This window comes from Syngnathus floridae, chromosome 15 (assembly GCF_059516105.1).
Source record: "Syngnathus floridae isolate MCC-2025c chromosome 15, RoL_Sflo_1.0, whole genome shotgun sequence".
NCBI classification, from domain to species: Eukaryota; Metazoa; Chordata; class Actinopteri; order Syngnathiformes; family Syngnathidae; genus Syngnathus; species Syngnathus floridae.
Window position 1 is genome coordinate 9,387,903 of NC_142427.1, and position 25,259 is coordinate 9,413,161.

Here is a 25,259-nt window from a genome sequence, read left to right on the forward strand (position 1 = left end):
AATGATTATTTATTCTGTTGAATACCTTTAAAAAATCATATAAAATCGTAAAGTGAATTTCACGTTTGATTGTGACTTTCTTGTGCATGGGGAGCGTGCATGGCTATGACGTCATCACATCACAGCTCGGATTTGTATGAATGGGAGTGACAGAATATACACAAATGCAAATGAGTCCTCTCTGTACTCAGACAAATAATTAGGAACACTAACAGTTTAAGTGATATATTGTACAGTTAAGCCAGAAATTATTGCTACAATTATTTCAGGCTTGACTGCTGGATGCACGCGCCCGTGCACGCGCGACAACAGTGGCGTTGTTTTTTAGCCAAGTGGGTCAAGTTCACCTCGGTGAGGAAAAGAGCACTGTCACTTTCAATTTTTCATGAGGGGAGGCACGTTCGCTCACAATGTCACCACCGTCGAAAGAGAGCTTTTAGTTAGTCCAATCTTTCATCTTGTACGATTTTTCATCTTGAAAAAATGACAGCTTTAATTGCTGGAAAAAACCCCAAAACAAACCTTAATTGGCATTCAGGGTTAGACACGGTCATGGCTCTTGGCTACACCCCCCCCACCCCTGACCTGATGTTCTTTCAATTGACCAGCCGCTATTATGTTGTCTCCCTCAGCCTCCATGTTATCGCTCATCGTTAGCTTTTTTCTTTCTTTCTTTTTTGTCTGCGCTTGGAGCATTTTTGATACAGGGTTCAAACGTTTTCAACTTAACAGCAAGCCTGGCGTGCTTCATCTTTTCTTTCTCTCTTGACTGGAATGTTTTGGAGGTTTTTTTTTGGAGTCATGAAGCGAGCTGATGTTGCATCGCATTGACACGCGGTTGCTCTCATCATCCGACTTGGTCTCCCCCCTGACTTCATTACTTGCTGGCCTGTGAAGATCGTGGCGAAACCTCCGAGCCGGGCTCCCGCTTTGGAGGCAAAAGTACGTCCGGGGGGCAGCGACATCTTCGCCTCGGCCCGAACGTGGCGACTTTGACGGCGTGTTGTTTTCAATTAATAAGCATCTCCAAGTGTCAAACGATCCTTGGCTCTTTCTTACTGCCTGATGTGCTTCAATGTGTAAAACTACAGAGACAAAAGTTTTGGGCTGAGTTGGGAAACACTTTGGATCAGCCATATCTTGCCCCAGAAGTCCTGATCCTGCTGAGTTCCTGAGTACCAATACCTGGAAGGAACAGAAGAAGTAGTCAAATTAAAACGGCCGTCAGCCGGCTTCCAAAAGACAACGGCGAGCCTACAAATGAGATTTTTTTTGTCGGTTTTACGAACCTACGAAAGGAGCTTCTCCGCCTCAGCGGCACCTCCACCGAGGCGTCGTCCTCGCCGTGGCCTTGGTCCACCACGTAGAAGTCCTTCTCCAGCAAGATCCAGTCCACGACGAATCACTGGCCCGTCAGCTTGTTGCCACCTGACCCGGCACAACGACAAAAATTTAACTGTGTGTGTTTAAGTGCGTTGTGTTTGTGTACTTGCTTGTACTTTCTCGCCGCCACACTTGAACTTTTCACCTTGTGACAACACTTCATGTCTGCTTTGGCTTTTTCGGTTTTCGCTCTTTACCCACAATGCAACCCTTCAGACAGGTCAAGCGTAAGTTTGTTCTACATAATGGAAGCTTGTAGCTGACACACACACGCACCATCCATAATTGATCATGTTAGAGCTTCAAAAATTAATCTCTTCACTCTTGTTTTTTTTCCCTACCTTGTTCACAAAAACGCATGCAAGAGTAAGTATAAATGCATTTTTTTCCTGGATGTGTTCGAAAAGCCTTTGTATTGAACAAAAAATATTTTTAAGACAAAATAGATCGTATTTGAAGATTTTGGATATTAATTTATTGTACGGACTACGAATTGATGCGCATTTTGTGAATATTAGCGTCTACACTGAAGTCCTTAATTAGGAAGGAAACTAAAAACTCAGCGACACGTTTTTGCGCGCATTGGCTGTTTTTCCGAAGGGGGGGGGGCTTAATTGCTGGGGGGGGTCGCGCGAGCGCACCCTAAAGGAAACTAAAAATAAGCGTGAACCCACTAGCACCCCCAAGCTACTTACTGAGGCGTTTATAAGGAAGCTCAGGTTTTGTTAGCACCTCGAGCGCGACTCAAGGGGACGGAAACGCTCCCGTAGGTGCGCGAACCCGCGCACGCGCGCGTATACGTGTGAACGCCAACCCCCAAAGGCGCTCATGTGTGATGCTGCAGGCTGACATTTCTGCTGTTCAATTCTTAACACGCTTCCAAATTCCCCGCCGCGTGCCATAAAAGCGCCGGAGCAGATTTATGTTTTTTTGTTTTTATCAAGAGACTGACGAATATGTAAAGGGGAAAGCAGGAGGGATGCAAATGAGGTTTCACTTTGTCACCGCTTTTTGTGATGAAATATAAATGAAAGATGCATCTCAAATAAAATAAAAGATGAATTCCTGCTGTTGATGTTCGGTGTGCGACGACGAGATGGAAAGATGAAGCCTTAGGATTGGGAAGCGCAAGAGCAGGTCAAATTATGTGCTAGATTTGAACTTCCTTAATTATTATCGTCAGGCAACTTTTTTGGAACACATGTATCAAAGATTCGTTTGCTAGCGGCCGACTCCGGCGGCGTTTGGGCTAATGAGGGAGACGAGGCTGGCCCTTGGGGGGTGGAAACGGGTCAAAAGCACTCGGTGGCGTGCACGCGCTTCCCAACATTTCCGACGAGCAAATTTGCAAAAGCAGGCAAATGGAAAAAAAAATCTGTGCACCTTTTGGAGGATTCATAGTGGTCTTGGTTTCCACGCCATTGATGGAGGTAGTGTCCTCTCCTCTGCGCAGGACCAAGCACACGTTCAGGTCGTCGAGATCGGCTAAAGAAAAGACAAAAGTGAAAATAGTCACAATGTAGACAAAAGTGTCGGGACACCAACAAGGCTGTTTTGGGCCGGAATTGCAAGAAATTGCCAGAAAGTTATCAAGCTATCAGATTGAGCTTTTATTGCAAATGTGGCAAATTTACAGGAATCTTCATTCCGTTTGTTCCATGTTCAGACCGAAAGGCAACAATAATGTTTTAGACCAAATTATGGTCCACTTCCTGTCAAGGCCGTGAGTGTCCCAATACTTTTGGCGTTCTTCGCATTGCATTGAGCTGCTCGCAGACTGCAAAGACGTCACCCGGTGAAATATTGAAAAGTCTCGCGGGTGAATAAGCACCTTGTCGCTTTCACCTCGATGACTTCAGTGACAAGTCGCCGCCGCCAGCAGCATACCTTTTTTTTAAATTAAATATTACTTGTATTAAAGTTACTTGTTTTCCTTTTTTTTGAAAAAATACATTGCAATATTTGGAAAATAAATATTTTTAATAATTTAATCATTTAAAAATATAATTACTTTTTTATTTTAATGCAGATTCTCTCCTTTTACAGCTCCTGTTTGATTGCTTTTGATGACAGACACATCCGAATCCAAAAAAAGAACAAAAGGAAATATAAATAAATCAAAGTGTAACCGTGCCTCTGAAGATTTTTTTTTTTTTTATCAGCAGTCATCTTGATCAACATTGAGTGAGCAGGAAAAGAATTGAAGAATGAAATGGTCAAAAGAAGCCTCAACCAGATGTAAGAACAAAAAAGTCACTTAGGGAGTGACTCATACATCTAACCTTGACTAACGTAGCGGTGAGCTCACCTTGACTGAACCTGTCCACGGTCATGGCTGGCTATGTGGTCTTCAGAGTCCAAATGGGTATTGTCGACAGGCACCACCCGGATGACAAAGGTCGCCGGGCCCGATTCATTCGGAGGGTCGTTGTCGTCCTGCACCGTAAAGACAAACTGGTCCACATTGACGTTGTGAGGACCTACATGTTTGTAGAACAGCTTCCCATCTGTAATGTCCTTCTGGAGCCACTGCCGAACCTCCTTCTCATAGACCTCGTCTGGCGAGTTGAATTTCCACGAGGAAGGGTCCTCTGGTGCGTCGGACTGCCTCAATAGAAAGATGCCGGCGGTGGAAAACGGAGGAACCACGGTGAATTTAACGGTGGAGTCCTCGGAGTCGATGTCAGAGGCACTGAGCGTGAGGGGGGACACGGACATCATCTGGTGCTCGAACAGGACCAGGCCGGTGTTGATGTTCACGACGGGTGGCTCGTCGTCGATGGGCACCACGGTGATGGGGAAGAGGAACTCCACGTGGTGCTCGCCATCCGTCATCTTAAACACCACGTTGTCACTGTACGTGTCACTGCCGTCGTGCTGGTACACCACAGCGCCGGCGGCCAGGTCGGCGGCTGAGAATCTGTCCCCATGGGCCCCAGGCACCAGTAGGACGCCGTGGTGCAACCCGTCCACTACCGTGATGCTCACCGCCTCCAAGTTGTCTTCGTCGCCGATCTCCAGGTTGTGACCTGTCACCAGGGGGCGCAACTGGCCCTCGTATAGCAGCTGACCAAAATTGTGGGTCACCACCGGCGCCAGCGAGTTCATGGGTTTCACTACGATGATGAATGCAAAAGGGTCCGACGCAGCTCCCTCCGGGTCCAGGACTTGAAACTCTAACTGGAAGATTCTCTCTGCGTCCAATGAGGGCGGCTTGTAGGCGATCTTGAGGTTCTGCAGGTCCTGCTGGTAAAAGGAGGTGATGGGCAGGTTCTGGTCATCGGTGCTGACGATGTAGCCCTCCTCTAAAGACAGCGGCAAAGTGATGTTGAAGACCAACTCCCTCGGGTCTGACTCGGCATCGTCCGCAGCGAGCGCTTCGGGCGTCAGCGCCGTCATGGCGAACTGACTCACCTCCATCATCATCATGGCCACCAAGCTGGGCTTGGGTGGGGTGTTCTCCTGGCCCCTGATGATTCGAACCGTCAGGTGGAAATGCTCCCGTTTCACCAAATTCCCTTCTCCATCCCGGAGCTCTAGTACCATGGGGACGTGGTCCTGGTTTGGTGGCGACGCCCCTTGGAACGTGTGCTCGTAGCGGATGTCGGCCCGCGTTAACTCATCGCAGTCCATCGTCCGGGTCAGTTTCCCGCCGTCTAGCAGTCGCCCATAGCGAGGTAGATTTCTCTCACCCGCCAACGTCACCCCACACTTGTAAGCCTCCCGGTCGTAAGTGAAATCCAAGATCTTACCGTCTATGGCATCACTGGTGCCCCTCAGGTGGGTTACGCTCAGCGGCATGTTTGTAGTGAGCAGCTCCATCTGCGTAAAGACCACCTCCACCTCTATCACGAAGGGAATGACGAGGGTCTCGGCGTGCTCATCGTAGCGCAGTTGCAGCCGCACCCGGTCCAGCGACACACTCTTGGACCCGTAGTGGGTGTACATGACATCCCTGGGGCCGAAGTCACATGGGAACTTCCCAGGCGAGAGGCGACCAGGACGCTGGACCAGGTGATCATCCTCCAGAACCATCACGATGCAGCGGTCACCCGGCTGCGTCTGTACCACCAGGTCGTTGACCGGGTCCACGAACACGCTTCGGCCCAGCGGCACGTGGATGCGGTTGTTGGCCACCAGGATGGCATCCTCTGAGAACTCGGAGCGCAACGGGTGTGCGTAAATCTCAAGGCGTGCTGCTGAGAGGCAGAGGATGAGGAGCGCGCACAACATGTCAGCAAGACACAAAAACTACACAATTGATGTCCGAGCCTGCAGTCGTGTGATGTGCGTGCAAGCCGGCTGACTTCCCGGCACTGTCAAGACGATAACTGCGCGCATCACTTTTAACTTGAGGCACTCGGTGCGTGTGTGTGTGTGTGTGTGTGTGTGTGTGTGTGGGGGGGGCGCTCTAGCATCTTATTGGCTGAGGACGAATATCACTCACTGACAGAAGGTGTGGTCGTTGAAGACTTCTGATCTTTATTGTGACGTTCATGAATTTCCAAATGCACTTCCCCCCCCCCATTGGCATCCCTCACACACACAATGCCGTTAAAAAAAAAAAAAAACACTCTCGTGAGGCTTCTAACCACTGTGCCGTCTAATGCACATAAATAAAAACTAATGGAGCCTCCTTGGAAGAAATGAGGCTTTGCTGCCACCTAGCGGTGTTTAAGTAGTGTGACATGAATTAACCCATTTACATGCGCAACTATCCAGAAAAGATAGGTGTCTGAAATGTGAGCTGATTAACAATGACCAAACAATATTAAATCATGTTTTTATTTATTTTTTACAATTATTTCCACTCAATCAATCATAAATATTTGTTTACCCATTCCCCATCCTGTTAAGACAAGAATAAGCCATGGTGTCTGGCCCAAAAACAAATTGGCACCAAAAATGGCGGCTCGCGCAATCGGAAAGCTCTTTGAGCGTTCTGTTGCTATCCGGCCTAAGGTCCATGAATCGGAACGTTCTCCGCAGCACCACAGTTTGTCATAAGGTAAGCACAGGCAGCTCCTTTCTTACAAATGTTTTATATATAAAAAAAAAAAAAAAATGGACCCGCCTTCTGTCTCTGCTTGGGGAGCAAGTGGCGGTGGTCCCTCAACGGATTGGCTAGTGGCTCTTGACGGTCGGGTGCAGCTTCCAGGCGCCCGTCAGATAGCGTAGGCGGATGAAGATCAAGTCTCGGCCCATCTGGAGCCAGCTCCAGAACGGAACCAGCTTGGAGCCTGAGGACACAAGTCTGGCCTCGAGCCCCTTTCGTGCAGAAGACAAAGCTAAGAGTAAAACGATTTGTGACCTTACCTCCTATTTCAGTCCAGTTGACGGCCACCTCGGCGATGGGGATGTTCAAGCATTGAGCTATGTACAAAAGCTCCACGTCAAAAGCCCTGCAAAGATCACACCACAATTTGAAGTCAGTCATTCTTTACTCTTCCTTATGTTTCGAGCTCGGATCACGTCGGTGTCCTCACCAGCGTTCCACGTGGAGCGAGGAGAAGGTGAGCAGCGCCGCTTCGCGCGTGAAAAGCTTGAAGCCGCACTGCGTGTCACGCACACCGCGCACGCACAAGAACCACACCAGGAAGTGGAAGCCACACATCAAGAAGTTGCGGAAAAAGGAGCGCTGATGTCGGAACACAAAAATTTTTCAAAAGGAGAGCCGGGGGGCCGGTGAAGGAAAAGGTTGGGACATTTTGGGTTACCTTGGCGACGGCGTCCTCCTGCAGATGAGCCCGGGAACCGCACGAGATGGCCACGTCGCCCTGCTTGGAACTGAGGTCTTTCAGGGCCGCTTCCACTTTTTCGATGTCGGCGAACTTTGTGGCGCCGTCGGCGTCCGCCATAAGAATTAGGCGGCCCCTGGAGCTCAGCGTTCCCTTTGTGACAACAAGCGTTAGCATGCCAGGCAGATGTTTCTTTGCTTTTACATTCTTTTTTTAAATTGCTATTTTATGTCTGTATGGCAACACTGAGTGCCTTGAAAGGCGCCTTATGAAATAAATGTATTATTATTATTATTAACGGCTCTCACCAAGCGCACTGCACCGCCTTTTCCCCGGTTCTTCACCAGCGTCAGAACCCGCACTTTCTCTGCGCTGTACTTCTTGGTGTACTGCAGCGCCACCTGGTGGTTGAACACATAAGTGCATTCTATTTTAGGACCTCATCAACACGGCTAAAGCACCCAAAATTGAAAGGAACATGTTGAGCTGTCAAGAAAGCTTTGACTTAAAATACACGCAATATTGCAAATATAAAATGTTGCAGATTTATTATTGTATGAATGACATGAAATGAATCAAAGCTGTGGACAATAATTGAGGTTCTCACTTGTGTGGTTTTGTCTTTGCTGCCATCATCCACCACAATGACCTCGTAGGTGAAGGAAGCTTGTCGTTTCTGAGGAGACCAAAATCTGTTCAAAGCTATTGGCGCTAGCGCATGCAGCCGCATCAAATTATTATTTATCTTTGAAGCATCTCACTGACCTGCCTGTTTTCCAAATAGTCCATGGCTTCATCCAGCATTACAGGGACTGAAACAACACACCATCACATAGCAGAATAAACTTTAAACGACATGGAACTTGAGTCGGCTAGTCTGCGTGTGAATGTGAGCTGTGGTCTACAGCTGGTTGATTTCCTTACGCCGCAGCTCCTCGTTGTAGGAGGGCACAATCACGGAGAGTTCCACGGAAGGTGGGTCGTGCAGACTGGGGAAAAGCTCCTCAACGCCACTCGAGGTGACGAAGCGTTTCTCCTTTTCGTCCCGCTTCAGGTTCGCCGCGCTTGCTGTCACGTGCGCCACCATCACAAACTGAGGAGGCATAACATATCATTTGGGATCCTAACAAAATCCAAAATCCTTTCTGTCAGTAAACTAGCTCATAGTCACTTTCAAGTTACCCAACTGTGATTTAGTTTTTCTGACTTCCAACAATCGAGCAAGGTATACTTACCACAATTACAGCCACAATCGCCAAGAACATTAAAGCTTCAAGTATTTCAAATATGCAGTCCATTTTGAAACAAGTGCCACTTGTCCGACGCCTTGAAGGATGCTGACTGATTCACTATTTCTCACGGCAACTTCGCCGCGGAGCTCGTCAGCTTTCGCCCGCGTGCGAGACTATTTGTTTTTTGCGCAGTTTTGAGGACATTGACCACCGAAAGGTTCGTCAAATCAACAGAGTCGGACTACAACAAGCTCATATTGGTTCAAGTGCAAGAGTTACCCATTCCTCTCTTCTCGCTTCCAATCACAAGTGAACACAGATGCAACACGGAAGTAGTCGTTTCCGGGTTGACACGTTGGTTGTGACGAGTAGACACGCGGAGTTAGGCGAACACTGACACCTAGAGGCCAGGAGGATTTATAACAAGCGCTGTTTCCCCCCCATAAATCCGTGCAACACTTGGCTTCCCCGTTCTTTTTAAAATTAAAGTAAAAGCAACAACAATAATGTCGCTTTTTTCGTCGGATATTCTGAAGCACCACCCCGATTTGTATGTATAACAAACCCAATGGCTGTCCCCAAATGAAAATTATATTATTTGGACCGAGTATCGCCTTTCGTTTTGTCTTGCAGGCTTCCGTAGTTCAACCCGGTAACCACGTGGTTAATCAAAACATCATGGCGGCCGGATTTAAGTAAGAACGACGGCTCACAAATGAACAATTCTGTTGCATTTTACAGCAAATTTGTACGTACTTAGATAGCAGCTCACCAAGTACAAAATGCGACTTATATCCAGGTTTCATCTTCGTGAATTCGTGTGCTTATTTGTACTTGACCATGACGAAAACATGGCAAATTGGTTCAAATTTGCTAACCGGTTTCGCGTTTGTTTTGGTTGTGTTCAGGACGGCTGAACCTCTGGAGTACCACCGCAGCTTTCTGGTGCGTAACTAAGCTTTTGATATAACAATACACCACGTAATAACACCATCTTTCATGTTTTTATGTTGTCAGAAGGAAAACTGTCGACCGGATGGACGTGAACTGTCAGAATTCCGAACCACGTCGATCAACATTGGTCAGTTGCAGTCTTCTACAGCAATGAAAGCAAAATATTAGCCATCACTGAAATGTTTTTTCACCTTGCGACTGTCCTCAGGGTCCATCAGCACAGCAGATGGCTCAGCGCTGGTCAAAATCGGCAACACCACCGTCATCTGTGGGGTCAAAGCGGTGAATGACTGAACGAGAAGCATCACTAGCTCCTGATGTGGATGGATCAATTGTAGTGATTTTGTTTTTTTTGTGTCATTGTGCAGAAGCTGGCCAACCCATTAGTCGAGGCGCCGGGGAAAGGTTTCATAGGTGAGTTGTGGGTGATGAATAAATAGTGGGATTTTTTACAATATATTTTAACATCTCCAGTGCCCAACGTGGACCTCCCGCCGCTGTGCTCCTCACAGTTCCGACCCGGACCACCGGGGGAGCAGGCCCAGGCCGCCAGTCAGTTCATGGCCGACATCATCGAGAGGTGCACAGGATACGCAAATTTTCTTTTGTTGCTTTTCTTACGTCTGATCTTTTTGTCATTGCAGCTCGGAAGTGTTACAGACGGAAGATTTGTGCATCGAACGAGCCAAGGTGAGACTAAACGGGGGCAAACATGAATCACTTTGTCGTGTGTGGGTGTTGCATTCAGCATGTGAGATGTTGTCGTTGTAGCTGTGCTGGTCTTTGTACTGCGACCTGATGTGTCTGGACTACGACGGCAACTTGTTGGACGCGTGCTCACTTGCCTTGCTGGCCGCCCTGAGGAACAGTACGTCCCTCCGTCCGGATTGTGTCGCAGTCGACTCTTCACCTTGTCGTTCTTGGCCCACGCAGCCGCGCTCCCCGAGGTCTCCGTCAACGGCGAGACCGGCGTGCCTCAGGTGGACTTGGAAAAGCGATGTGGGTTGAAGATCGGCAGCCATCCCGTGGCCGCCTCCTTCTGCGCCTTTGACGAGTGAGTCGAAGCTTTTCCTTGCGTCGAAACATCGTCATGATTGTCGTCAAGCGCGCTGTTCGTCTGGCAGCTCCGTCTTGGCGGATCCCACGGCTGAAGAGGAGCGATTGGCCACCTCTTGCCTCACTGTGGTGACGGACGAGGAAGGACGCCTGTGCTCCATGCACAAACCGGGTCAGGACCACGGCTTCTGTTTTTTTGATGACTTCTGGGGGAAATGTCTTTTCATGACTGACATTTCTCTTTTTAGGTGGGACGCCTTTGTCTGGGGAGAAGCTCCGAGAGTTGATCGGCCGAGCGACAGCGCGGCAGAAAGAACTTCACAAACTCATCGACAAAGTCATCAAAAGCATCACATAAAAAATACGACAAATTTTGGTTTTAATATCTAAAAGCTGTATTTTCACTGTCAATATATACTCCTCTGTTTTTTTTTTACAACAATAAAACTGCTGACAAAGACATCTTAAAAAAGTATTTCTTAAGTGTCCAGAAATGTGTCAACACTCACTGCTCCAAATCCAGCGCTGCGGTACAAAAGCGATTCGAGAGGTAGACGACGGCCCCCCAGGATCAGTTTGTTCTGTGGGAAGATGTGCGATGAGGAATCCTCTCGGGACGGAGGAGAGGCCTTGCTGTTGTTCGTCTTAGTGGAAGTATTGGGCTACAAGGACCTTCTCCTCCTCGTGTGGCTGTAAAAGAGTCTGAGCGAAGTTTCTTCCTTGCGGATCATTCGCGTCTCGGCGTGGCGGGGGGCAACGTTTCCGGCTGGCGCGCTTTGGGGAGGGGCTGCGGCGTGCTCCTCTTCCTCCTACTTCTTGCTTGGCTGGCGGTATGCTGCGGACCCCCCGCCGCCCCCTGGGGGGCCGCTGCCGCCATAGCCATTTGCTGCTGCTGCATTTGGTGCTGCAAGAATTGCAACTGCATCAGGAAAGACAAAAAAAAAAAAACGTCAGTGAGCAGGTCGTCGGCGTCGCGGCGGTGATGATGTCACAAGTGTGCGGAAAAATATTCCATATGTACTCGTGCACTTCGTGTCCTCGAGAGACAACCACTGCTGTTGTAAAACAATTGTTTCTCTGGTACTAATTGTTGCCCCCCACACCACCAATGTTTTTCAGAAACAAAAAGTGTTAATAGTAACACACAGTTGTCTCCCAAGCGAGGACAAAGCGCATCAAAGTACACACAAAAAATAAAAAACAGCTTTTCACACAAGCGGCCGTGTTAGTGAAGCTCCAGCAAAGCATGAAACGAGAGACGCCACACGGGACCAGGAGTTGGAACACAACAGTTTGTTCAAAAGTGGAAATCAGCAAACATTTGCCATACAATTGCAATTTGTGGCTTAGCTAAGCCACCAAAAGCACCCCCCCCTCCCCAAAGCGGAAAGACGCCAATGGTCCAAGGTAACCGTGACGAGCACAGCACTCATGCAGCCGGTCGGACAACGCTGTTGCACCATGCTTGGCGTGGCGGCGGCCAATCACAATGCTCCACATACAACACAGATGGTGTGACTGACGTATCCAATTGGACTTTTTTCTTTTTAAATTCATTCACTTCTTCAACAGCCCTTGTGCACATGTGTGTGTATGTCCATGTCACAGTTACTTGGATCTGAGGCTGGTGCTGCTGCTGAAGCCTTGGAGAAGGCAGTGGGGGCCCAGACCCGTCCAGCCCACAGCCCAACTGGGACAGCACTAATGGTGGGGAGAGGTTGCAAAGAGAGGGGAGGGTCCCCCGGGAGGGAAAACAAAAAGGGTGAAAGGATTAAAAAAAAAAAGAGAAACATTGCATGAGGAGGTGCAATGGAAGGAGGGAAAGTAAAAAAAAAAAAAGGAGGTTGAGTAGGGGTTGGGGCGGAAGGGGGTCAATAAAACAGAGTAACGCAACAGAGAAGAAAGGGAAGTTGAATATAACTGCTGTGATTTGTCTACAACACGTTAGCACACTAGCGACACTAAGAAGACGGAGGAGGGAAATGTGTTCGGTGTGGAATTAGTGGGGTGGGGGTACCTGCCGCCTGCGGAGACATGAAGCCGCTCACGCCCAAGTTGATGACGGCCGTTTGCTGGTTGGCCAAACTGGCGTCTGCGCCCTGATCGCCCTGCCGGAGAGCACAAATGAATAACTGGTTCGAATTTACCAGATGGAGCAGGCGACTCACCGGCTCCCCCTGCTGCTGAGGGCTGGAAGTGGCCGACTGGCTCTGCGGGGAGAACTGCGACAGCTGCTGCTGCTGCTGCACGGGGTTGAAGATGAGCGGACCGCTCGGGATCTTGGCAACAAATAAAACGCGTTGGCGTGATGGAGTGAGCGGACGCCCGAAACAGAGAGATGACAAACGCTCAGTTACCTGCAGCACGTTGAGCGGTCGCAGCCCAGCGCTACTATTCAGGCCATAGTGACTCCCTGCAAGAGAAAAACACAACTGCAACGTTCCTATTTGGGAGAAAATCCGTACATTGATGAAAAATCTCGTTCTTTTATAAAGTGATCCACACTGGAACTTTTTTTCAAATGAACGGCGGCCGGCGGCTTGATGCTTGCTACTGACCGGTCTGCGCGGTGGTCTGCATGGAGGGCACGAGGCTTCCGGACGGCAGGATCTTGCTCAGGTTGAGTCCGGGACCGAGCATGGGGTTGGAGCCGCTCATTAGCGTCTGCGGGTTGCTGCGGCAACGTCACAAAAGCGTCCTCAAACCGCCCCCGGGTCGGCTCCGTTTTTTGTTTACGAGTCGGGGGCTTAGCGGGCCCTTACCAGACAGAGCTGACAACGTTGATGAAGTTGAGGCCGGCCGGGTTGGCCATGACGGGCGAGGAGGCGGTGCCGGTGGTGATGCCCGCCGTGGGCATGGGGATACTCATGACGGGCAGCGGCTGGCTGAGGGCCAGCTGCTGCTGGGCGAACGGCGCCAGCAGGGCGGGCTGCGCCGGCGCCTCCGGCGGGGCGGCCGAGTCGGCGGGGTGCGGCGTCGAGCACGGCGTGTTGGTGGGGGTGCCTGATCCTGCCGCAAAGAAGCAACCTCCTCAATTTGGGCTGTGTCCCACCCACCATTTTATCGTTTGACACCACCATGTTTTATGAATCGTTTTTAGGATGTTGGCAATTTCCCATCGCAGCAGAATAGCATACAAGAGCAAGCGCCTTTATTGGCTACTCACTTTGCGTGGCGCTCATGGGCGAAAGCGAGGCGGGGGACAGCAGGCCCACCTGCCCCAGCTCCATGGAGTGCTTCCTGCTCAGAGGCTGGCCTTTGGCGGTGGGCGGCGGTGTAGGACACTTGTGAAGACCACTTGCGCTTTGGGAGCCGAACGGATTTCCTGCAGCCAGACAGAAGTGGATACAGTCGAGTCCGGGAACCGCAATCACTGAGGACTGAGGGTCCCTGTCGGGGGGGGCGGAGCTTACCTGAGGAGCCGCCGCCGCCGCCCGATCCCGGCGGCAGTTTGATGGGCTGCGGCCGGTGCTTCGGCCCTTTGCCCAACACGGATGCTTGGATCAGCGGAGAAAAGCCGTCGCCCTGCCACAAATGAAGTGATTTTGAAAATGATCGAAAAAATGGAGCTCTTGTTTTTGCTTAACAAAATGTAGCTTGAGTTGCCTTGAAATGAACAAAAAAGGGAATAAAGAAGGCTAGATGATGATGAAGGGCACCTCATCCTTGCAGGGGGAGGGAGGTGCCGGAGCCAGGCTGCCTGAGTTGTGGGACATCTTGACCTCACACTTGACGTCTCGCTCGTACACGCATTTGTACTGGGCGAGGAACCTGACAGTAAAACAGGCAAATATCATCATTTAATAAAACTGAGATCTTTTCTCTCAATACAATTACTCCAATGCTCTCAAATGTGCCCACTCACCGCTCGGCGTCCATTTTAGAGCCAATGAGGAACCTGAAGCAAAACAAAAAAAAAAAAAAGACAGGCTGTCAATCTGGTCACATTTTACCAGCGTCAAAATCCGGAGGCCGTACGGCGGGTGCGTGAGCTTCAGGTCGGCGCCGTCCTCGCCGTCTTTGGCGCAGTAGATCTTGCCGTACACCAGCGGGTCACCCGGCGACTGGACGATGGACACCTTGGTCCTCGGGGCCTGCCCGCCCACCTCGCACTCAAAGGTGTAGTCGTCCACCCGCTCCTGGAAAGGGATTTTGAACAAGGCATACCATGAAACTTGAGTCCAGAACTTCTCACTGTGAGGCAGACGCCAAATCAACGGCACTGACCTCAGCGGGCCAGATGACGGTGGGGGGCTGAGTATCTTCCAACTGCAGCGACTTCTCCACCACGGCGTACTTTTCCACCTGCGAGCAAAGCCACGTTGGCGCTTTTGACAGACGTGAGAGACTCCGCCGAGCACTTACGTCGATTTCTTTGGGAACGCTCAGCTGGCAGCTGTTCCGTCTCCACATGTCCACGCACTGCGCGTCCACAAAAACAAATGAGTGTGAGAAAAATTCCAACGGAAGAATCGGCGAGAGCGCTCACATTTCCGATCTTGGAGATCTTCAGGTCGACGGCGGGCGCGGCTTTCCTCTCTTTCCTCTTCTGCAGGTAGTCGTAGAGGCGCAGCTGATGCGGAATGGGCAGCTGCGACAGCTCCTGCTGGCGGTTCAGCGCCGCTCGAGAGTGTCTCTTGAAGCACCTTTGGCCCGGAGAGAGAACAAAGGATGAGCATTTGAAAGCGTGTCGGCTTCCGCCTCCATCGTACCGTTTCATGGCGCGAGTGTTCATTTTTTGCTTATTGTAGAGCAGCCGGTTGGCGGCGCAGGTGACGGAGATGGAGGGGTCCAGGCACAGAGGCTCGGCCGTGGCCAAGATCAGCTGGCTCTCCAGCTGCAACTTGTCGTCCTGAGGGGGAGAGGTTGCTATGGAAACCAGTATAACCGCATCTCCCGGCTCCTGCTCGTCATTCCTAAAGAGACGGCTCACCTGCGTCCACTTGTGGTGCTCGCTGGTCACGGCGTGAACGTCGCAAACCAGAGTCTGCATGGTGGGCCTGAGCAGTACGTGCCTGCTCTGGTAGGAGGGCATCTTGGTGGTGGCACACTGCCTGTAGTCTCGCACCTCCACCAGGACACAGCCGCAGTGGAAGATGTTCACCTGGGGAACGGGAAGCAACCATGTGGGAGCAGCATGGGCACACGCCGAGCCCCGCCCACATTTGACGCACGCACACCTGCGATTTCTCCAGCAGGTCAACAAGAACGGGCGGCAGCTCCTCGGCATCCAGGTACTCCAGCAGCTCTCCTTCTTCATACGGCAGTCGGATCGTTTCGGAATCTGCACGACACATGCGTAACAATATCAGGACATCGGACCTGCAAGGGCCAGGGAGTGTCCGAGCCGGGTCCCCCTCCTCACCCGATCCATTCTTGCCCCTGAGCATGAGCGAGTAGCCATCGTTGCCGGCGTACAAATTGACCACCAGACACGACACAGACTCCTGAGACAGCAACTTGTCCAGCAGCTTCACGTTCCTCCTGAAATTCTGCCGCACGTACGCAAACCAGACAGCGTTGGTAACCGCCACAACCACGCCACGATTGAGCGACGGGGCTGACCTTCAGCTCTGGTTCCTTCTCGCATTCTTCGATGTAGAGCTCATGGAGCTTCTGGTACAAACTCTTCCTGCCGCCGGATGAAAGACGCTTCCTGGCGGGACGCTGGCGAGCGCTTTCCACAATGTACTGAACAACACAGCCATGCAAAAGTATATATATATAACAGCTTTAATAAATGATCCCAGTTAAAGTGGTTTACTCCAAACGAGTCTGTAACCAAGCAATGGTAGTTAAAAAATTTGCTGTCTTTGAAAAAGAGGCAGTATAAAATTGAGATGCATTGAATGTGGGCTCGCCAGGGATAGGCGAGAAAAAAACATTGCTTACCTCAGCTCGATCTAATGCATATTCCAAAACTTGTTGCTGTCGGAAAAAGACATCAATCAGTGCATATATATATAAAGAAGCCAGCCCGGTGGAACTTCAGACATTGCATTTCAAAAACAAGGTAAGGCTTATTATGATCGTGGTTTAGGATTAAGATGATAACGAGTCTACCATTGTGGTGAGCCGCCAGCTACAAGGTGACAGTAGACGATGCTGCCCGCCTGGCTGCCTCCTAAAGCGAGGATTCACTCCCTGTGTGGCAACAATACACATTTTAGAACATTTAAGCAAACTGAAAGACCAGCCGGACTAGTCCCTCATAACTAGGAAAAAAATCACTGAGCATGCAACGGTCACTAAAGCATGCCTTTTAAGCACCTTAACAACAACAGAACAATTAGTCGATAGCTCCGAGCAAGACTATTTGAAGGCATGGAACATGCGTGGATGTGGATCTCCTCCATGGATGCCCGACCAGCTGAAGGCTTGCGCGGCTAAAGTTAGCATGCTAGCCCGCCGCTCCGAAGGAGCACAAGCCCGAGGGGGCTTTTATTCAAGTTCTCTTCGGCGGAAAACGACGGCCCCACGATGACACGCTTAGCGTGGAGGGGGTACTCGCCTTGAGGGTTGCATAGGGGCCAACAGCGGCTCCAACGCAGGACAACGAAAGCGAAGGGAAGCATCGGAGTCATCATTGACAAAAAGTAGGAGCGGCCGCCATCTTCTTCCAGTGTGACAACAACAGCTCAACTTCCGCTTTGGAGCGGAAGTGGGCGGAGCTAGCCGGCTGACAAAAATATATAGTTTGAAAAATTGCAAATTAACTGTCTTTTTCTGAGGGGTAAAAAAAAAAAATCTAGATCATCAGTAGCCTATACTACTGTTTAAAACTGGCCAGTGAGTGTGGAATCGCAGTGTTAGTACCACAACTGTACAGCAGGGGGCGCAGAGAGCCTGCAAAGCCTCTGCACGGCCCACGTTGCAATCGGTGGAGAAAAATGAATGTACAGTAAATGAAAGAATTTCATTTAACGTGACCTCATACCAATCCAGAGGTGTAAAAGCAGCTTTCTGTCCTTTGCCACTTACTCCAAAACGCTCACTGAGCGTTTAAGAAAACAATCTGGCTCACAAAAGGAGCACTGTGCTGGATTCAGAAGAACTGACTGCACCTCTCCACCATCAATTATTTCCAAAAGAAAGATACAAAAATTGGGTTTCTATTGCTTTTAATTGACAAATGGCAAGGAAAATAGCTGCGATTGAATGTATGGTATGCATATGATTTCAACAATAGCGAGCGCCTCTCAGCATTCTGTTGAAAGAGTTGTGTCAACATCAGAGTGGGGATAAGAGGTTTCTTTATGAGGGCCCAAGAGTTTAGGGTGCGGTTCCGTTATAACACACTCACACGGGCCTCTTTCTTTAGAAAGTTAAAAGTCCACATACATGACCGAGCTTGCAGAAGGTCAACCGTTAGGTAAGATTTCAACGCTCTTTAAGTATCTTGACAAGTGCTGTGTGTCTTTGTTGGGAATGTTGTTTTTATATTTTCAATGTTGTTTACAAAGTTTCGTTTAGAACCATTTCGCTGAAATTCATTCTGGCTGTTGCTGTGTCCGACTTCCAATGTGCTTATTTTGATTTCCATCTCAATGTTGCATACTTGAAAATTAATTTTGATAGCTGTCGCTTTTGATTTCTAATATTCTTTTTATGATTTATGATATTGAAAAATGATTGCTGGTTGCAATTGTGGACTTACTCTGTAAACATAATACAGAAAGCCTTTCTCGTGCGTTTCCTGTTCCTACTCATTCAGAAATGAAGAACCACGGGTGAGCTTGCAGGACTGATTCAAATCTCCAAATTAAACAAATGATGCCATTTAGATAAGACGTCGTGGATCCTCCTCGCCAGGGAAATGTAATTGTAAAGGCGGAGCCATGTTGAGCCAGAATAACACTAACGGCGAGAAAGAAGCTTTTACATCAGTAGATGGAAAGGAAGTGGAAAAGGAAGCGATGATCCAAAATGGAATCCAAAAGCAACACTGAAGCTCGGCCATTATTTAGTTGGCAGGCATCCGTTCTGGGACATTTGATAAACACGCTTTTAAAAACAAAAAATGAGCGGCAGCCATTCCTCCCTCTTGAGCTCAAAGTGTCATCATCCATCCTGTCATCTCGCCAATCTCTCCTCATTCCCGAGAGGATGGACGAATTCCAAAGTGCACACATCCTATCATTGGTTTGCTGCTTGCAAAAAAAAAAGGAAGGTGCTATTTTCAGGGCGTTTCCACAGCTTGCCAAAGTTGTCCTGGTTAAAATTTATGTGCAGTAGGAGTCCTCCAAAAAGAAAAAAAAAGAAAAATGATCTTAGTAGCAGGAGGCCCTGAGTTATTGCTTTTGTCTATTATGGCGAGTCATCAATCTTTAACGTCATACTCAGGGTCACACGCAATTCCTATTTGTCACCATTTAGCTCCGCTCCTCTAAAACTCAGACAACCAATCCCGACGTTCATACGACAGTCGTACCAAAATTCGAACCAGCTCGAGAGGATTCCTAAACGTCGACGTATATGTAGCTCGTCCTTAAACATGGCGCAAAAGGAGACGCAAAACACAGAGGCCTTGAAACATTTAGACTCTGATTAGGTTTTTGAAGTGTGACCAAGCTTGTGTTTATTTCAATTTCTCTCGCAATCAGAGCAAATAAACACTCGCCAGGGGTCCCCGAAGGCACTTGGCGCCAACAAACCGCCAATTATTATTATTCTTTTTGTTTTTCTCTCAATAGAATACAGCTTTCTTCTCGTCACATGACCACTTTTTCAAAAGCTGAACACAAAGTGGCAAAGTGAGTGAAAGCCGGCGACACTAACGAGGAAAGTCTGTTTGCCACGTCAACAAAAGGGAACGCTCGCGTGCGCTAGCATGTGCTAGCGTGCGCCGCGACCTCAGCGGACAAGAATGGGGATGATGGACGAGTAGGTTTGTCGTTTGCGGCCTTTGCACACAATCATGTTACCGCTCAAACGGGAACTGACATGCTGCACTTTGTGTTGCCATTTCAACAAATGCTGTCGTGGCAACGCTAATAGACATCTGAGCTCAATATGTATACATATGAGACAAGAGAAGAAGTCCACAATAAAAAATGATTCCATTCAGCTTCAAATTTGGAAAAGCTCCCTCAAAAAATTCATCTCTACAGAATCCCGGAAATGGCAAAAAGGGTTCCTGAGACTTTTTGTGGCTCTACTCATGATGGACAAGCCTACCAAATTTAAAACTAGCTGCGGGGGCAGAACTTAAAAAAAATCTCAATCTCACCATTTGGGGTTATAGTGCCCCCTGGTGGTGCGGAATGGATTGTGCAGCATGCTAACATGATTCCACATGGACAAATTACTTAAGGCCAAATAAGGGAAGGCTATGAATCTCGACATTTTGGCTGACACGGCGAGAATCTCGACCTACAGAAATCCCCAACCGAAAGGATGTATAAATTAAACCCGACAGTATTGTGTTTGTAAAGTGATGTCATCCAGCCTCCCTCCAACATGTTGGGAAAGGGTCCGTAACCCCTCTGGAAGTTACCGTAAAGAAGCAATACTATCCGTGACTTCTATTTGCCAAGATGAGATTCAATAAAAGTCCAATTTTTCCATGTTTCACTCAAACAGTTTAGATTCCGGTCACGTCAGAATCGGGCCAAAAATAGCATACAGTGCTCCGCTTCTCCAAACAAGCTCGTGGAAATGAAAAATGCTTCTGTCATCGCCTTGAAGGAGGCTTGCCATCGCCATGGCAACCAAAGCATTACATGTATATCATAATATCCACTATTAAAAAGGGTGGATGGGCCAGCTCAGAACCAAAAGCAAATCTAACATTTTATGGCTGGAAAAATGATTTTTAGAAGTGTGGGTGTGGGCTGCCATCTATGAAGAGCCCCCCCCCCCACCATGTCAATGGATCTGCCGCCGCGTGCGAGGGCGGATTCATTTGGAACTGTCAACCTGGGCCGCTGCGCTGAAGCTCAACTGCCAGCAGAGCTGAAGGAGCTCGCCAACATGCTCATACAGATCACATCTGGAAGATGACATCACCGCTCTTATGCCAGATGATTCCATTTGCAGACATTTGGCTGCCCGGGGCAGAGCGACTGACCCCCGAGGAGTCTGGCGTTCAGACGATGTATACATTGTGACACAAGCAAAACCTAAATGGATGACTTCACGGTTTTTTTCAGCTAAGCTACTCGGCTAGACTCCCGTTCGGGAACATGGGAGCGTTTAGCAAGCGTCCAGCTTCTGTTGTAATGTGGACCGTCGAGGGACTGGGGAAAAAGCGATTGAGAGAATCACACTCAGGTAGTAGGAAGGGAGGCCGGATCTGGTCTGGATCAACGTCAGGCGGACGTGCGTTTTAACTCCTGCCATGTTCGCGGAGGAATTTGGCAACAATATCCAGATGGGCAGCAATGGCATCCGTTGAGTGTGTCATAAACAGCAGACCCTTTGGACTGTTTGCGTTGAGGCCGCACAGCATCAAAAAAGAAAAAATAATGAGGTTGTTAAAAGTGGCGGGGTGACTGACTCACTGTGCACATTGATTTTCCTCGTGAGTTCAGGGCACACAAAAACACCGCCTTTTTTTTTTTCATTGCACACAAGTCACAATTGCGTAACACACGTGCACACGCCGAGTGCTCTTTTGTTGTGAACGCTGCCAACACGGCGGGCGATTGTGAGCGTTTTCTTCCAAACGTAAGTAGCCAGCCCGCGTGTCAACCGGTTGAGCGTTTTTTGTTGACTCGGCTGTCGTGTTTGACACGCTGACATCATCCGCGCAGTTATTTGGCAAGCGCCAACCTGCTCGTCGACAACGGAAAAAAAGACGGTGAGGAATACGCCGGCGCACGACCGACCCGCCTTCATTCCGACAAACTCGGTGCTCCCGTCGACCTTTGGCCTTTCGGAGGATCCCACTACTGCGAGTGGCCCTGCCCCGAAGCTATTAGCGCTAACGCTAACTTTTTGTTTTGAATTTTGGTGGGCATGTCAAGCATGATAGGATGCACAAAAAAAAAAGTTTGGTTGAAACCAGACTCTCCTGAAAAAATAGAAAAAAGAAAAAAAAAAAGCTTTCAGGTTTAGTTCTATTTACCACACACCTTCCCGTCTCCTCCCGTGGCTGGATTCTATCCTATCCAAACCGGGCTGAAAAAACATTTGTTCAGACTAATGCGGCCGACCCGGCTGGCCGCGTCCGAGATTTAAAGCAGTTTGCCGCCAACGCACTGCGCCGATGATAAAGCGTGTGACGGGAAGGAGGAAACACCTGCAAAACACAAAAGGGAGCAGTTTCCTAAATCACAAGCAACAACTGGACTTTTTTTTTTCCATTTCAATTGGTCATTAAAAATGTACAGTCTGTCGTTGCTAATAACAGTTATGCAACAACTTGATCATTTCTGCTTTCAAAATTCATAAAACATAAAATACAAGCATAAAAATTTACTAAGAAAATTCTAAATATTAACAAGAATACACTTTTTTTAATAGCACATAAAACGATTTATTGTCTCGACTTCCCACCAGTGCTAACAAAAGCGAGCGCTCTGCTTTCAGGCCCCGGGGCGCATTCCGGAGCCTCCCTCGCTCACCAGATCCCAAAACAACGAAACGGGGAAATAACACAGGATCGTAGTACTTGCGCAAACAAATAACGGGTCAGACTAACTCTGTAACTGAATGAAAGGGCTCTGATTTGGTGCATGTTTGAGATATTTCAGGCTCTTTGGACTTGCGACCTGAAGCCGCTGGGCCGACCACGTGACCGCCGCCGTTATCTTGGTAGTTCACCTGCGGCTCCAGTTTCAAGTTCAACATTTAGACGACAACACGCTGCCGGCAGTTTCCGTAGCTGCTGAGGATCAACACCATGGGTACGTTCACTTTTTTTGGGAGGTGGGGTTGTTTTTTGTATATTTTGATGGCAACTGGCCAACAATGTGACCCCAAAAGTTATTTGGATCGGATTCAAAATGTCTATATAGTATATAGTATATAATTTATATATATATATATATATATATATATATATATATATATATATATTTGTTCAGATAAATAAATATATATTTCTTTTTTATTATTTTTTTATTATTATTTTTTATGTATTATCATTATTTATTTTTTATAACAATAAAATAAAACAAATAAAAAATATATATTTCTTTTTGTTAATTTTTAATTTATTATTATTTTATGTATTATTATTATTATTTTTTTATTGTGTTTTAGGATCCTCGCCATTCGCATTTATTCTGCTGGCCTTATTGGCGTCATGGGGGGGTCCGCCCGGGTGCGACGGGGGCAACGTCTTGGTGTTCCCGGTGGACGGCAGCCACTGGATCAACATGAAGGTTCTCCTGGAGGAGCTCCACCAGCGAGGACATCAGCTGACGGTCATCAGAGCCGGCAACAGCGTCTACGTGCCGCAAAGCTCGCCGCTCTACACTGCCGTCACCATCGACGTGGCGGGAACATGGCAGGAATTTTTCGAATTTATGGAGGAGCTCATTACGGTAACATCCTGCTCGTGCGTGTGTGTTTGTTAAATTGTAACACAGGTCGTGGAAAAAGCCCAAAACCATTTCATTTTTCAAACTTGCAACCATAGTGGAGTCAGGGAAACGGCAACTTACCCCAAAGACAAAAGAGAGGTCACAAGTCCATCATGCCAACTTCACTTCCTGGAAGATGTTTGAGAAGGACTTAATAACGGGACGGCCGATTGGCTGCTAATTTCAGCAGTGCAAGCTTTGCTCTGATTGGCTGATCCATTGACAGTTTAAAAATGTTTCAAACTATTTGTCAAAAAGTAAAGTAGACAATGTCAGATTGATGTCAAACCTTCTGGTTCTTCTCCCAGAACCTCCGACAAGGACGCACCATGCACCGTGAGTTCGCCAACTTCATCTACAAGGCCCACTCGACGTGGGGAGACGCAATCTCCGAGTTCCTGGATGATGAGAGGCGAGTTCAGAGTTTAAGAGACTCCCGCTTCGACCTGGTCCTGACCGACCCGGCGATTGCTCCCGGCGTGATTCTCGCCAAGTATTTGGACCTTCCTCTGGTGCTCAACGTACGCTGGATCCAAGCCGGTGAGGGCCACATGGCCATGGCCCCCTCGCCCCTCTCCTACGTCCCCATGCCGGGATCAGGCTTGACGGATAAGATGAACTTCCTCCAGAGGGTAAAGAACATCTTCTTCTACGTCATGATCACCCTCCAGCAGAAAATCCTGATCGAGCCCGTCTACAGCGCCCTCTGCAGGAAGCACTTCCCGGGTGGCTGCGATATCAACTCGCTCCTCCAGCAAGCTGACGTTTGGCTCTTCCGCACCGATTTTGTCTTTGACTTCCCCCGGCCCACCATGCCCAACGTGGTCTACATCGGGGGCTTCCAGTGCCAGGACGCCCGCCCGCTGCCTGCGCAGCTGGAGGACTTTGTCCAGAGCGCCGGCGAGCACGGCGTGATCGTCATGAGTCTTGGCAGCCTGGTCAACGCTATGCCCGAGCGCGACGCTGAGGAAATCGCCGCCGTCTTTGCCAGGTTGCCGCAGAAGGTGATGCAATCGTAGCAAGAAAAATTTGAAACGGAACCTTACAAGCAAACGAAACTTTGACCGCTTTGTCTTTCACGTTTAGGTGATTTGGCGTCACAAGGGTCCTCGGCCGTCCACGTTGGGCAACAACACCCTGGTGGTGGACTGGATGCCCCAAAAGGATCTTCTGGGCCATCCGCAGACCAAAGTCTTTGTGGCCCACGGGGGCACCAACGGACTCCAGGAGGCCATCTTCTATGGCGTCCCCGTGCTGGGCATCCCGCTCTTCTTTGACCAGTTCGACAACCTGGTGCGCTTGGAGCAGAGAGGAGCCGCCAAGATCCTGGATCTGGCCGACCTTAGCCGAGGCTTTGAGGCCAGCCTCAAGGAGGTTCTGAGCCATGACAGCTACCAGCGGAACATACAGAAGTTGTCCGAACTGCACCGGGATCAGCCTATGAGGCCCTTGGATCGTGCCGTCTTCTGGGTGGAGTATGTGATGCGCCACAAGGGGGCGCCGCATCTGCGTACGCAGGCCTACGAGATGCCTTGGTATGCCTACTACGGCGTGGACGTGGCCCTGCTGCTGGCGGCCATAGTGATTGCGCCGGTGTTGTCCGCCGTGGCTCTCGTCAGGTTCTTCTGTTGCAAAAAGACGAGAAAGAACAAAGCAAAACGACAATAGCAACCTTGAAACCTGACAGCTAACATTCATCGTTTTACTCAACATCGAGCCTTTTCCAAGACGATCTCAAGGTTCCACTGGACTTATTGAATTAGAAAACAGCAAAGTTGATTTGGACTTCAGTATTTGTCATGAAAGAGAATTTGTGCTGATTTGCAAAATTTCCTTTTGCTGTACACGTGAATGTCTGCGACGGGCCGAAACTTTGGAAAAAGCTGCCAATGGTCTGGCGGGGATGATGATGTCACTCGGGCTGGGAATACGGAGGAGCCATTTTGTTGACTGCCTAAAATACATCCCTGTGCACAGTCAAACAAGATGGAGTCATCATCATCATCATCATCATCCCATTAGTGTTTTGCACATGTTTTATATTCATGTTGCTTCCAAGGACATTTTGGTCACTACGACCAAACCCAATTCACAGAAATCCACACTTTGATGGTTGCTTGCCAATAAAAAGCATCGAAAACAAGGCCACACAACAAGTCCCTTGCAAAAATGATCATAGTACTAAAGCAAATGAATCTATTTTAAGCTAGCATACGCTCAAATTTTCCTTTCCTCTGATAAAACAGGTTCAAACATGACTTTGTAGAATGATTGCTAGCCATGAAGTTGGACCGGCCGCATTTCTTACCGTACTACGTCATGGTTGACTTGACGAGTCCCAGCCCACATCAAGCACATGTGGCCTC

At 48.9% G+C, this 25,259-nt stretch overlaps 5 protein-coding genes across 16 annotated transcripts; 2 read left to right on the forward strand and 3 right to left on the reverse strand.

Moving 5' to 3' along the window:
* Positions 1-165: 165 nt before the first annotated feature.
* Positions 166-5,763, reverse strand: LOC148386478 (FRAS1-related extracellular matrix protein 2-like). The gene is made up of 4 exons (XM_088398912.1): positions 3,692-5,763; positions 2,767-2,868; positions 1,290-1,428; positions 166-1,185 (listed from the first exon to the last, which is right to left on the reverse strand). The coding sequence occupies exons 1-3, from the start codon at positions 5,614-5,616 to the stop codon at positions 1,290-1,292; spliced, it is 2,166 nt and encodes a 721-aa protein (XP_088255038.1). The 5' UTR covers positions 5,617-5,763; the 3' UTR covers positions 166-1,185.
* A 391-nt stretch (positions 5,764-6,154) lies between these two features.
* On the reverse strand, positions 6,155-8,758 carry alg5 (ALG5 dolichyl-phosphate beta-glucosyltransferase). 2 transcript variants are annotated; one of them, XM_088398914.1, is made up of 9 exons: positions 8,633-8,758; positions 8,046-8,214; positions 7,887-7,933; positions 7,729-7,797; positions 7,430-7,522; positions 7,101-7,274; positions 6,870-7,021; positions 6,700-6,785; positions 6,155-6,623 (listed from the first exon to the last, which is right to left on the reverse strand). In XM_088398914.1, exons 2-9 carry the CDS (start codon positions 8,206-8,208, stop codon positions 6,508-6,510), a joined length of 900 nt encoding a protein of 299 aa, XP_088255040.1. In that variant the 5' UTR covers positions 8,209-8,214; positions 8,633-8,758; the 3' UTR covers positions 6,155-6,507. The 2 variants fall into 2 exon arrangements, with proteins under 2 accessions (XP_088255040.1, XP_088255039.1); XM_088398913.1 differs by having other exon boundaries at positions 8,357-8,699.
* Positions 8,759-8,986: 228 nt separating this feature from the next.
* On the forward strand, positions 8,987-10,825 carry exosc8 (exosome component 8). Its single transcript, XM_088398915.1, has 11 exons — positions 8,987-9,048; positions 9,262-9,298; positions 9,371-9,434; positions 9,516-9,589; positions 9,676-9,721; positions 9,782-9,887; positions 9,952-9,997; positions 10,079-10,175; positions 10,241-10,361; positions 10,432-10,535; positions 10,612-10,825. The coding sequence occupies exons 1-11, from the start codon at positions 9,032-9,034 to the stop codon at positions 10,719-10,721; spliced, it is 822 nt and encodes a 273-aa protein (XP_088255041.1). The 5' UTR covers positions 8,987-9,031; the 3' UTR covers positions 10,722-10,825.
* On the reverse strand, positions 10,726-17,010 carry supt20h (SPT20 homolog, SAGA complex component). 5 transcript variants are annotated; one of them, XM_088398908.1, is made up of 23 exons: positions 16,875-17,010; positions 16,427-16,507; positions 16,256-16,291; positions 15,929-16,054; positions 15,729-15,855; positions 15,544-15,647; positions 15,297-15,467; positions 15,076-15,215; positions 14,853-15,009; positions 14,729-14,785; positions 14,591-14,668; positions 14,342-14,502; positions 14,229-14,261; positions 14,023-14,134; positions 13,777-13,888; positions 13,530-13,688; positions 13,126-13,372; positions 12,922-13,037; positions 12,721-12,776; positions 12,532-12,642; positions 12,381-12,462; positions 11,976-12,064; positions 10,726-11,282 (listed from the first exon to the last, which is right to left on the reverse strand). In XM_088398908.1, exons 2-23 carry the CDS (start codon positions 16,427-16,429, stop codon positions 11,091-11,093), a joined length of 2,469 nt encoding a protein of 822 aa, XP_088255034.1. In that variant the 5' UTR covers positions 16,430-16,507; positions 16,875-17,010; the 3' UTR covers positions 10,726-11,090. The 5 variants fall into 5 exon arrangements, with proteins under 5 accessions (XP_088255034.1, XP_088255033.1, XP_088255036.1 ...); XM_088398907.1 differs by having other exon boundaries at positions 12,381-12,471; XM_088398910.1 differs by lacking the exon at positions 11,976-12,064.
* A 647-nt stretch (positions 17,011-17,657) lies between these two features.
* On the forward strand, positions 17,658-25,036 carry LOC148386482 (UDP-glucuronosyltransferase 1-2-like). 7 transcript variants are annotated; one of them, XM_088398583.1, is made up of 6 exons: positions 17,658-17,735; positions 19,057-19,246; positions 21,896-22,212; positions 22,571-22,854; positions 23,202-23,897; positions 23,980-25,036. In XM_088398583.1, exons 3-6 carry the CDS (start codon positions 22,209-22,211, stop codon positions 24,559-24,561), a joined length of 1,566 nt encoding a protein of 521 aa, XP_088254709.1. In that variant the 5' UTR covers positions 17,658-17,735; positions 19,057-19,246; positions 21,896-22,208; the 3' UTR covers positions 24,562-25,036. The 7 variants fall into 7 exon arrangements, with proteins under 7 accessions (XP_088254709.1, XP_088254707.1, XP_088254710.1 ...); XM_088398581.1 differs by lacking the exons at positions 17,658-17,735; positions 19,057-19,246 and adding exons at positions 20,950-21,031; positions 21,118-21,164; XM_088398584.1 differs by lacking the exons at positions 17,658-17,735; positions 19,057-19,246 and adding exons at positions 20,950-21,031; positions 21,118-21,164 and having other exon boundaries at positions 22,060-22,212.
* The last annotated feature ends 223 nt before the right edge of the window (positions 25,037-25,259 follow it).